This window comes from Pyrus communis, chromosome 7, assembly GCF_963583255.1.
Source record: "Pyrus communis chromosome 7, drPyrComm1.1, whole genome shotgun sequence".
NCBI classification, from domain to species: domain Eukaryota; kingdom Viridiplantae; phylum Streptophyta; class Magnoliopsida; order Rosales; family Rosaceae; genus Pyrus; species Pyrus communis.
In genome coordinates, this window is record NC_084809.1 from 12,432,013 (window position 1) to 12,444,480 (window position 12,468).

At 36.2% G+C, this 12,468-nt stretch overlaps 1 protein-coding gene across 1 annotated transcript; it reads left to right on the forward strand.

Annotated features, from left to right (window-relative positions):
- Positions 1-1,803: 1,803 nt before the first annotated feature.
- LOC137740574 (uncharacterized) lies at positions 1,804-2,154 on the forward strand. The gene has a single exon (XM_068480413.1). It carries the CDS (start codon positions 1,804-1,806, stop codon positions 2,152-2,154), a length of 351 nt encoding a protein of 116 aa, XP_068336514.1.
- Positions 2,155-12,468: the final 10,314 nt, after the last annotated feature.

Sequence of the window (12,468 nt, forward strand, 5' to 3'; positions counted from 1 at the left end):
TAGTTTTCACCATTGAAAAGTTATTATTTGTTCAAATTATGGGATCCCTCAAAATATAGAGCAAAGAGGTTTTGCGAACTATGTTGAAAGAGTAATGCTAAGGAGATTAAATTTGTAGACTAAATTTACAAACTAAATGATGTATCACCAATAGGAAATGAGCACATTTATCAACACTTAAGTAATAATCCAATCATTAATTTTTTGTGTCATTTAGTTTATAAAAGAGTAATGTTATCCGTACCATATTTTTATACCACATTTTCATATTACCTTATGTGACATATGATGTGGACTGCCACATGATTTGAAATAATCAAAATTTTAAATTTAGTTTATTATTTAATAAACTAATAATTAAGAAAAACTAGTTAATTAAATGATGATTGTGGTATACGAGAAATTTTTTTCCTTCATTTCCTTTTGCAAATTTTTCAAATGACGTGGCTGTCTACATCAGATGCCACCTAAAGTGGTATAGAAATGTGCTATAAAAACATGCTATGAAAAACATTACTCTTTATAAAATTTGTCTAAAAATTTAATCTCTCTAACATTACTCATGCTGAAATAGACCCAATCAAAATTTTTGATAAATTAGGAAGACTAACATAAGAGGGGGAGGGGGGGGGGTATTAAACTGTGCAACTTAGGAGGTGTACTGAATTTGAATTTTTCAACGTCCCTAAAGTTGTAAAAATGAAAATAAAAATAAAAATATCTCAAAAGTTTTTTAGCAATCCATCATATGCAATTTGCAAAGTCAAGTCTTTGAAGGCACGCATTATTATAACAATCTCCCAAATCCAAAACTTTTATTCAACTTTGCCGGTTTCTTTCATGTGTGTCGAAACTCGGTCAAACTTGGCAGCTACTTTCTCATACAATATAACTCTCCACACCATATGATGAATCAAATCTGAATTTCAAAATTTTTTTAAATGATTTCATAATTAATTACCACCATGATTTAATGATAGTTGTTGGCAATCTACGGTAAATCATATAAAACATCACATTGATCTTCTTAAATTTTGATATCAATAAAATATGCACACACACACACACACACACATACACATCCTTGATGATGTCAAGTTGGGGTATACATGAATTGGTTGTATGTTAATGTTATACAATAAATAACTGAAAATAACCCTGCAACAAAGTTTGAAATCAATATCTTGAACTGGAGAGATTTTTCAATGTAACTGGCACACGGGGTAGTATACCACATGTTACTATACAAATGATAGGATATGTGTGCTAAAAAGTTACTAACTTAAAAAATAAAAATTTCCACCACTTATATTAGAACACGTGGTGTATCACTTGTGTTCCCGTCACAATGAAACATTCTCTAACAGTTCCAAAACTAGGAGAATTAACAAAAAAATATTAAAATGCATATGCCGGTTATAGTTTAGTTGGTCACGATAATGTGCTCGTCCGACTCAAGTTTGAGTATCTTTCACTATAAATTAAGTCAGACTAAAATCACGTCTTATAACCTGCGTGGGTTAAAAAAGTTAACTAGGATAGTATATCTCAATATTACACTTAAAAGTTTGAATCTCTCTTCTATAAATTTGAACAGTTTAAAATATCGGAATATTAGAACATAAAAAAATAAATATTTTACTAATTCTCACGTTCACACAAACACATGACGCACCAACAAAGAAAAGCAAACCCAATAAAAGAAAAGTCTTTGCCTCCCCTTCCCTCCTCATTGTCTTATTGTCATCCTTGCATAGAAACCTTCGAACTCTGTCTGCTTTGTCTCCTCTTCTTCTTCTTCCCATGGAGGATTTCAGATCCAAGTCATGCAGAGATGGGAGAGATGGGAGGATGCAGATGGACGTTTACCATGGAGGCAAACCAGGTGCTCCTCCAACAAGCATGCAGGATCTCAGAAGTTACAGCTCAAATTATGCAGGCTCTTCTGTTTCCCAGCCAAACAGCCGTAATCAAGTGAAGGGCAGCCTATCCGCCTCGAAAAGCTGGAGCTTGAGTGATCCAGAGTTGCAGAGGAAGAAGAGGGTTGCTGGGTACAAAGTTTACACTGCAGAGGAGAAGATGAAAGGGTCTCTGAGGAAGAGCTTCAAGTGGATCAAGAACACCTACACCCAAGTAGTCTACGGATGGCGATGATTCGATTAACGGGTACTTTGAGAGAAAAGAAGAAGAAGAAGAATAAATACTTTATTGGTTTTTTCTTTTGTATTCAGGAGTTTTTGTTGTTCTGTGCATTTGTGAAGTTTATTATGCATCTGTCTACCAAATTAATTATAAAAAGTAATGGAATTCAATACTTTGGTTTTAACTTCTTCAGCTAAGCAAGAAAACCTTGGTCTATGATGAATGTTTTCGGGCTTCACTTCGAACTGTTGAAGGTGTGTTGTGGAGATTTGTGTGCTTCTGTTTTTTTAGACAATGAGATGTTTTGTTTGCTCTAATATACGACGAGTAGGGGTATTTGAACTTGGGTGCAATGGGGCGGGCATACTGCCCTGACCAACTGCCCTAACCCGCTTTGTATGCTTCGGGTTGATGGTCTGGTTCTGATCTGGTCATGACTTAGATTAAACTCCATAACTTGTCAGGGCTCCTTTCTACTTTTGCATTTCTTTCAATGATTGCAGGTTTTTAGGTGTACTTGATTCTGCAGTTTGTTTGGAATGTAAACGGAAAAGAGCATTCGCCTGCTGCGGATTCCATTCAGAAAGATTAAAATCCCTGTATTCGATCTTCGATGTTGCAATCACAAGCAAGAAAACCACAGAGACTTGTAGCGAAACAAAAAATGGCTCCATTACGGTCTTTGGCACCCTCTAAGTAACTGTCATTCAGGCTACACTGGTGAGTAACTATACTTCTCAATCTTTGTTCTTTTTGAGCTTTTCATGATTTCAGAGAGATGTTTTTGCTGGGAGCGGATGGTGAGGTGTGAATTCAGATGGTTGTTTCATTCAATTCGTCATTTGAGATTGTGGATAAGAGTGGATGGATCGAAAAGGCGTGATGAGTTATAGATTCAGTCGATATTTGATCTAAATGTGTCTTGATGGAGTCAAAATACAGTTTCGATGGTCTAATTATGTTTCAAATAGATTTATATGCTGCAATCTGATGCGATCTAGATATGTTGTTCTAGTCTGTAGACACATCCAAAACAAATCAAGACACAACTCAATATCCAAACTTATCTAAACCACATCTAAGCACATTTAGATCATATCGAATTGCATCTGGACCCTATTATTGGTGTTTCGATCAGGTTATCAAAACTCCAAATCAACTTCATCCCATCTTCGTCCCTGATAGATTAAGACCAAGCCACATTATCTTTCATCACAGACTTTCCAAAGAAATCACTCACCTGAAACAAACAGAATCGATAAGGGCAACTTTTACTTTTCAATGGCAGAACTCTAATAACTGAACACCTTGGAATTCATTTCAAGTTCATGATGGCAGAAACAAAAGATAAAACTGTGACTACAGAACATAAACAAGTATTTGATAGGATATAGACCCAGAAATTGTAAGAAGAAACTACCATATAATTCTGAATAAACTGAGTTCAAATTGCAGATATAATTTGTTTGGAATCCAATCTGAGTGCCAATTTACAGCGCCACACAACTCTATCTTTTGTTTAAGTATGAATCTCTTGGAACAACGACGTTTGAATACATATAAAACCTCAGGGTATATAATGTGAATGCCATAAGAAATTAAATTCTGTGTCACCTTCAAACTACATGTTTGTGTGCATAGCCGTTCACAAATCACAATTTACAAGACCGAACAAAGTAAAAGAGATGACGGTTGTAATGTTCAAAGTAGAGCAGGATTTAACTATTTTGTGCAGCAGAACTTACAATGAAAGTGATTTTTACGATCCGCTTAATCATCAAATGAAGAAAACTTAAGAAACTTCATCCTTCAATTGTTCAACTCCCCCTCTTTGCTCATAATCTAAGCCGAGTTCTGCAAGATCCATTTTCCCGTCAAACTTCCTCAACTACTCCGGTACTTGGTCTTGATATCTAATTAAAAACCTAATAGAGGAAGTACTCCTTACTGTTCGTAAAGAAAAATTTCCTTTATTAATAAGCTCTAAAACACTAGGACTCTAATAACTGAGCACCTAGGAATGATCCACTTCTATTAAGTATGAGATCGATCACCTGAATTTCCAGCTATTTCTGCAGCTGCAGGTTTCCAACCCATTTTGTTCACAAGAAAATTCATTTCACTCGCAAAGTTCTTCTCCGAGACTGCATGAACAAGGGATCCATTCTAAACGCCGAGAAGAAATCATCTTCAGTCCAACTGCACTTCCTACAAAATTCCACCCATTTTCCCCATTCTGATGCATCCATCATCAACATCACATGTGGCGCTTTCATGAATGGTGCAGACAAAGGTCTAAACCCCATGCTCAAGGCCTTGTCAACATTTTCTAAAACTTCTTAGCTTCAAGAATCACTAAAAGGATTTGTCAACCTTTAGATAATAAAACTGAGAACAGAACACCAAGGATTGACCCCTTTTCAAATCATAACAAAAAACTTGGCATTGAATACATCATATGTTGTGGCGTCGTGTGTGTGTATGTCCGTGTCTATATCTATATATATAGACAGATACATATATAGATAAAAGTTCAAATGTAATGTTCAAAGTGGGGAAAGATTTGATCCTGTTAATCATCACATTAATAACAAAATTAAGATCATTCGTCTTACAATTGGTTCACTCTGCCGCTTTCCTCGAACCCTAATCCCAGTTCCGCAAGACCATGTTGCCTTGATAGAGGATCATTAATTCAGGTATTTGCTCTTGATACTTGATTCCAAACCAATCCAAGAAAAAGTTGTTAGTTCTAATCACCACGAAGGGCGAACTCCCAGACTCATGACCTTCTTTACAAAGAGATTGAGGCTTCTGGCACTTGAAGAGCTCTCAGAACTGAAACATTGGGAGCAATATTGCTTAGCGCTTTGGACGGCGTTACTCACTGAAAGCTCCTAAAGAAACGAGCAACCTTTTTGCTCTTGATGATATCATAACAAGGTATGATACGTCTCTCTAAGTTTCATTGCAATATTAAATCCCGGTTGCACCAGAAGACTCGAGCATGGTGGTCAGTGCCTGAAAATGTTGGTTTCGTTTAACCCATGGGCTTTGAGAAGATTGCAAATGGGTCACTGAACCGCCAACAACTCTACAAATTGGAAGCACTTGCAATCTTTACATCAAGAATTAAGCATAATTGGATTGACAGAATACAATTAGGCAGAAAACAAATGCAGTAGTTGTTCTTCTAGCGAACGAGACAAGGGACTCACCGAATACAAATTCGACAAGTTGAGAATGTAAACATTTTTCCCATGCAGCAAAAAAATTTCAGTGGGGCATTTGATCCTGCATTTTGTGTGCTTATTGAGGATGTAAACGTTTCCAGAGTAGTGTTGAGAATCTCTGATGATTTCTATCGAGTACAATTGCTAACTACCCACTATGGAATGGTGTTGACACATATTGTCAAGGGATGTCTATGTGTCCTGTCAAGATATGCCAAATAGGTATTTTATCAAACATTTGGTGAACACAAAAATTATGGTACTAAATTCAGAGAGTACCTGGAGGACCTTTACCTACGTTATTTAAATACAGCAACAACCAATGGATACTTGCATGCATGCCCTTCAAGTACATTGCCACCACATACCAGTTGTGATCCTTTGACACATAACTTTCTTATGTGTTTCTATATCTCCCTTGTCTAGTGCTAACATCTAGTCACAATGTAGCATTCTCTTCACTTATAAAGGACTTCAAAATTGGCCAACAAATTTTGAGTTTAATTTCTATAAATTGAAACAAACCGATGTAAGTGGTAAGACAAAAGGTTTAAGTGCAACAAGAGTGATTTTAATTGTTAAGTGTCATATATGGGTCTCATGAGTCAGATTCTTATAAAATACACTTACACCGCCATAACATAAGAACCAAACTCAGGTAACCATTGTTTGCTCCCTGAATTCGTCATGGGCCTCGCGGGCATGCCGGGAATTTACTCAAACATGAAACTGGGGGATGCGAGCGTGCCACTACTAGATGCTGCTAGTAGATGAGATCTGAATGATTGAGGTTGCGCTTGAGTTCGACTTCAAACCAAGAGATTGTGCCATTGAGTAACTCAAATCAAGATTCTTTGTTTGCCTTAAAGATAAGGACTTTACTTATATGGAGAAATGTAGTAACAAGTAAATGACAAGGTTGCTAGATGAGTGAATGACTGAGGAAAGTAAATGATTGGTGTTGTAGATTGCTTGTAATTTAAACGACTGAAAAGGAGTTGTACATAAACTACAAATAAGATCGATACTACTAGTGAGCAGCAGAGCTAATAAACAAGGAAAGCATGGATGCTTGGCTAAAGCTAAATGTCTACAAGGAGCTTGAGAAGCTGATTTGAGTAGAGTTGATTGATTGTTTGTTTGAGTGTCCATAATCCTTGTGCTTCTGCTCCTTTATATAGAGATTTGAGAAAGACCATTGTTGAGAACATTGCACTTGCCTGAAAGAAACTTCACTACCAGCTTGAATGTGAAATGATATTAAAAAGGGCAACTTGTACTTTCAGCACATGTCTCCATCACTTGCAATAAACTAATAATTAAAAGAAGTAGGCTGGCTTCTTTCACATGTCCTCTGCAGGAATGTCTGTGTGGTGTCTTCCCATCCACTTGCAATGAAAAAGCATGCATTTATCTTGATTAAACAAATCTCTTGGCAAATGTCCACCACCCAAAACAAAAGGGAAAATCAATATTATAATGTTTAAGCTAGCTCACTTGCAGCCAAATATCTCTCCAAGTTCAATGCTTTGCCTCATTATCCTCCAAATGCCATATTTAGCCCGAATGGCACATTTTAGGTGTAAACAACCGTATCCTTTAAATTGAATTCAAACTCAAATAACAATTGCGAAAGGGCTACGTAGAAGGTCCGACTCGCATAGATGGGAGTTCAAAACCTAAATATAATTGTCTATTGTGCGACTTAAGCCAAACCCTCTTGCCCCAATATTGTTGTGGAAAATTAGAAAAACACACCCATAATGCAATAAACATAAGAAAAAAAAAACTGAGATGGTGATAACACCATGGCCATCTCTGATCGCCAATAGTACTATCTCCACATATAACGAATATATGAAAACAAAAAACAAATTGTATCTCCGAAGGCATAAATGGTTGCAATTTCATTCCATCAATGCCTGTCATTTAGCTCTTTATGCACGCATTTCTCCGAACAAGAAGGTTTGAGGACAATCATGGAATGCAAGCTGTCCCATTGGCTAACAAAGAAGAGAACAGAACATCATGGAATAATGATTCTTTTGCAATCACAGATATAGAACTTCGAATTCTGGATACCGGACCATTCACAAGAAAATAGAGCACAAGAGGATGGTGGCAAAAAACAGAGTTCAAGAGAGACCAAAACCAGCTAGCGTTGAAAGGGAATCCAGAACAAAGAATTAACAAACATTAGTAACGATGTACTGAGTAAGTGAAGAGTTCATTGCAGATATAAATATGAGAATCAAAATCTAACAGTAAGAAATGCATCTCTAATTAGAACAAGGAGGTTTCAAATGGAATACATAGTATCTGTTGAAGTCGTATACACGAAGCCTCAGGGGATAATGAAGTTGTCATAAGAATTTAACACCGTATATATAAGCAAACATTCTTCAAGTCAGTCTTCCCAGGACTACTGTAATGTTCAAGGTAGAGGCAGCAGCAGCAGCAGATGATCTTATAAGGAATAAGTACTTCGTATGATCCTGTTAATCAGCCAAGTCAATAACAAAACTAAGGACCTTCGCTTTACAATTGTCTTACCCCGTCCTTTTTTTTTGGTCCAAAAGACCCATGTTTCCTTCCAAGATGCTGAGTAATTCAAGCACTTGCTCTTGATATTTGATCACCAACCTATCCAAGAATAACTGCTTTCTGCCCCAGAGAACTGTAGTTAAAGAAAATTCTATATTTGCTATCAAGCCCTTGAACATGAATGTGAGAACATGATTTTTCAGGGTCAGAGTAAGGCTAATCCGAATACTACTACCTCAGAAGTCTGGTCATGGACTCACCAGTTCTGAGAGGAGCTGTATCAGATGAGTAGGGAGCCACCATCTCTATACTCCAGGGCAATAGGTGGAGTCCTAGCGACTCCGCAGGATAACCATGCTTGTTCCACAAGACATGCGATCTGATCCGAATATGGACACAATCACATCCTGTAAGTCTTGGAGTCCTTACAATCTAGGATTGGCGTGCGCTACAAGTAATCACACTATTAAGAGGGTGCAATATCTATTTACTTGATATACTTTAGAATTCTCCCGGCTTTGAACGAGGATGCTATCCTAAAAAGGTCTCTCTTCCACGTTATAAATATACCCATCTAAGGTTTATCTATGGTAATGCAATATATACACTTTAATTCTCTTACCCACTACTTGAGTCTTAAAACCATTTACTAACTTAACCGTCAGAGAGCCCTTGGCCGACACAACCCCCCTGGCCTAAGGTTTGCTTACGGTTGTCTTATTGTTTTGCAAATTGCTAAGGATTACTCAGATTTGTGCTCAACCACCACTTACGGAGGTGCGTAGATTTGGTTCTAACAATTGGTGCTTTCATTGAGAGAACATATTCCTCTCACTTCACCCTCTACGACAATCTCCAAAGGAGATGCCAAATTCTAAGTGGAATGTCATGTAATAAAATTTGAAAGCAAATAAAAACTCCAACTGATATGCCAATCCTTTTGTAGATTAACATATCTATTGTATGCTGCCAATTTTGACATATGAGAAAACTTGATGTCAAATTATTTTTTTAAATGTTTTGTTGTGCGGGTCCTAATAATGCACCAATCATAAATCATAGAAATTAATTTTTATTTATTTGTTTTGAAGTGGGTCCTATAAATATTAATTAAATAAGAAAACCATATGGGTTGGAGCAAAAGAAAATTTGACATTGACACATAAACCTTCAAATTTACATTTGAAATTTTATTTTTGACTTTCCATTGGAGATCCTCTAATATGTCAAAAAGTTCATTCAACAACAAAAGCCCAATAGTCTCTCTATATAACGTCTACCGCGGGCACAATGGTGTCACTGCCATTGACGAGATGTGGGAAGACGTCATGGGTATTGGCCTATCCTTGGAGATCATTTGATACAATCCATGGGCTAAAGAACCCGACTAACTCGTTGATATAAGGGCTCCCATCAAAGACCTCCAGGAAGTAGTTTCTCGCTTTGAGAAATTAGCTACTCGAAGGACAGAGGTAACGATTTGACGTCTAAAGAGTCATCCCAACGTTCCTTCCAAAAAAAAACTCCGTAAGAAATCCAAGAGGCTTCTGAGGCTTTACCCAGTCCAAAGCTCGGAGACAACACCATCCTCTGGGGTTAACTGCATATATGGAGAGCCAGTATGGTCCTTAGGAATCGTGAAGCTAGTAGCCCAGGCCGAACCTACCACCTGGTGACCTTCCATGTGATAGATTGCCCGACCCTCAAATGTAGGATAATATAAATGATTATGATCATATTACACCTGTAAATTTAATCAATTAAATAATACCCAAATGCATCAAACACATAAATCAATAAATAAAGCAATAAAAAGGAAAAGTTAAAGAATGATCTAGCCTGTGATATCAAGAGAAGCGTGTTGTCATTGTCCTAAAGTCGAAGATGCCTCCCTACGTGTTGGTTATAACAGCTATCTACAACTCCAAGATACAACCCTTGAATCTCACAAAGTGTCTAATCCATAAGCACGATTACGGTAGACGGGGTGCCAAGTAGTGATCAATTGCCCATTGATGATCAAGATAAGTAAGAAGATAGTAAGGATTATATATGAGTACTGTAGTAGGAAGAGAAGGAAGGCATTTTAATCTTTTATTAACGTTTGAGGAGTTCCCCATTTATAAAACTCTATATAACCTTTTGGTAAAAGACATGACTTCTCTAATTGATATGACTCTTCATATTTATTATTTAAAATAATAAAAAATAAAATAAATAATCAACAATTCCCCACAAGATTCAAGACTCCACAAAAGTGTAAAAGACGTAATATATATATATATATATATATATATATATATATATATATATATATATATATGAATGGAAGAAATTGGGCAACTTGTTTACCATGCAATGGATGTAGGTGTCCTTTAAACTTGAACCTACACTTAGTGTTAACAAGTTTCATCTAAAGGAATCATAGTGAACTATGTCTTGAACTAGATCCCTTTTGACCAGAGTACTAAATGTAACACACGTGATATTGATCAAAAACTTGGTGCGGGTTAGCGCTATTTATGGCCATATGCTTAATCTTAATTCTCATGAGAGTTATTAGAGAACAGCCCAATCCTCACAGTCGCGGCCTCATAACTACTCTCACTTAGGTGAGTTCTCCAAGAGTACATGTGACCTGTACCCTGCGGGAGATTGCCCGCCTCGAAACTCATTCAGGATTAATACCCTTCCTAACGTCACATAACATAGCATTAATGCCATAAGATGAGCATAAGAATATTTCATGGATATCGTCAATATAATGAGTGCTATTATGAATCACGCAATATGGATTGTTTCTACCACATTAAACTTCTTTCATGGAATCTCCAATCACAAAAGTTGGGATTTTTCCCTAGGTGACTCCCTTATGGGCTTAAACATATTCCCCTCGACAATTTTGCATTTAGCCTCCCCAAGGCATGCAAATAAATGACTAACAAGTCATTTTATTAATTAATATTGTCTTCACAAGGCATATATAAGTTTTCTGGTCATATATTTGCTCGACAATGCTCTTAAACCTGCATGTTATAACCAATTGCAAGCTAAAAAACATTTTAATCATAATTTCACGTATAAATTGTTTAAGGTGCATAATCATTCATAGCTTCACTAGAATAAACATGGGTACGAGCAATGAAACATGCCCCCACATTACAGTGCATATCAGAAAATTCATTTCATGAGAATCTCAAATTAATTTCATTATATATAAGATATCAAAAGTAAGAGTAATTATATGCACATTAAAGAAAATTCAATATTATTTGTTTGTTCTAGTGAGCAATGACATAAAAGAATTAGGAAATATTGTTAGATAACCAAGAGAGCATCAAACAGTAATCTATATTTCCATGGTATGCTTCAACATTAAGTATAGAATAGTATACACACATAACTATTTTATAATTGACAACAGATTCAATCTCACGATAAAACTCACAGCCGTATATATAAATATGAACATCAACCGTAAAGTAACTACACGTACCTGCATAGAAATTTAACATGTTCTCCATTTTGTCTCATGCTATAAATCTCAATAATTTCACATGTGTAATCTCTAAGATGAAACAAAAAAATTATAAAAATAAAAAATAAAAAATAAAAAAATCCCCCACAAGATTCATTTACGTGCCGATTATAACGGCTATCTACAACTCCAAGATACAACCCTTGAATCTCACAAAGTGTCTAATCCATAAGCATGATTACGGTAGACAGGGTGCTAATTAGTTATCAATTGCTCATTGATGATCAAGATGAGCAGGAAGATAATAAGGATTATATATAAGTACTGTAGTAGGGAGAGAAGGAAGACATTTTAATATTTTATTAACTTTTGAGGAGTTCCCCATTTATAAAACTCTATATAAACTTTGGTAAAAGACATGACTTCTCTAATTGATATGACTCTTCATATTTATTATTTAAAATAATAATAAATAAAGTTTTGAATCTTTAAGAAAATAAAATAAATAACCAACATCAAATGCCATCCTTGGTCGAAACTAGTTATGCAAGATGAAAGTCGGTCCTTCTAGTTATCACTAATTATTGTGCTACCTAACATTCGATGGAGTAAAAGAAATAAAAGGAGATCAGTTGGCGGCACACTGTTGTGCCATCGAAACTATGAACATGATATGAAAAGGAGAATGCAATTCTAGCATGTGCATGGACAAATCAACATAGGAATCACAACCAAAGTGTCTACAGACAAGTTAAAAAGAATTTGACTTAGATCATAATCCCCTTGACGACATCACCCCAGAATATAAGGCGGATGAAGACGTTGTTTACATCAGCCTTGACCCCAACATGCCAGAGCGGAAAGCTCAAATCGGCTCAAAGCTAACCAATCGAGAAAAAGAACTATTTACCAAATGTGAGCAAACAAAGATGTATTCTCATGGTCAGCAAATGATATGCCTGGAATTGATCCCTACGTGATTTGTCACCGTCTCCACCTGGATCCAATTGCCAGACCCATTATCCAACATAAACAGAACCATGAGACAGAACGCAACAAGATCATAGAGGC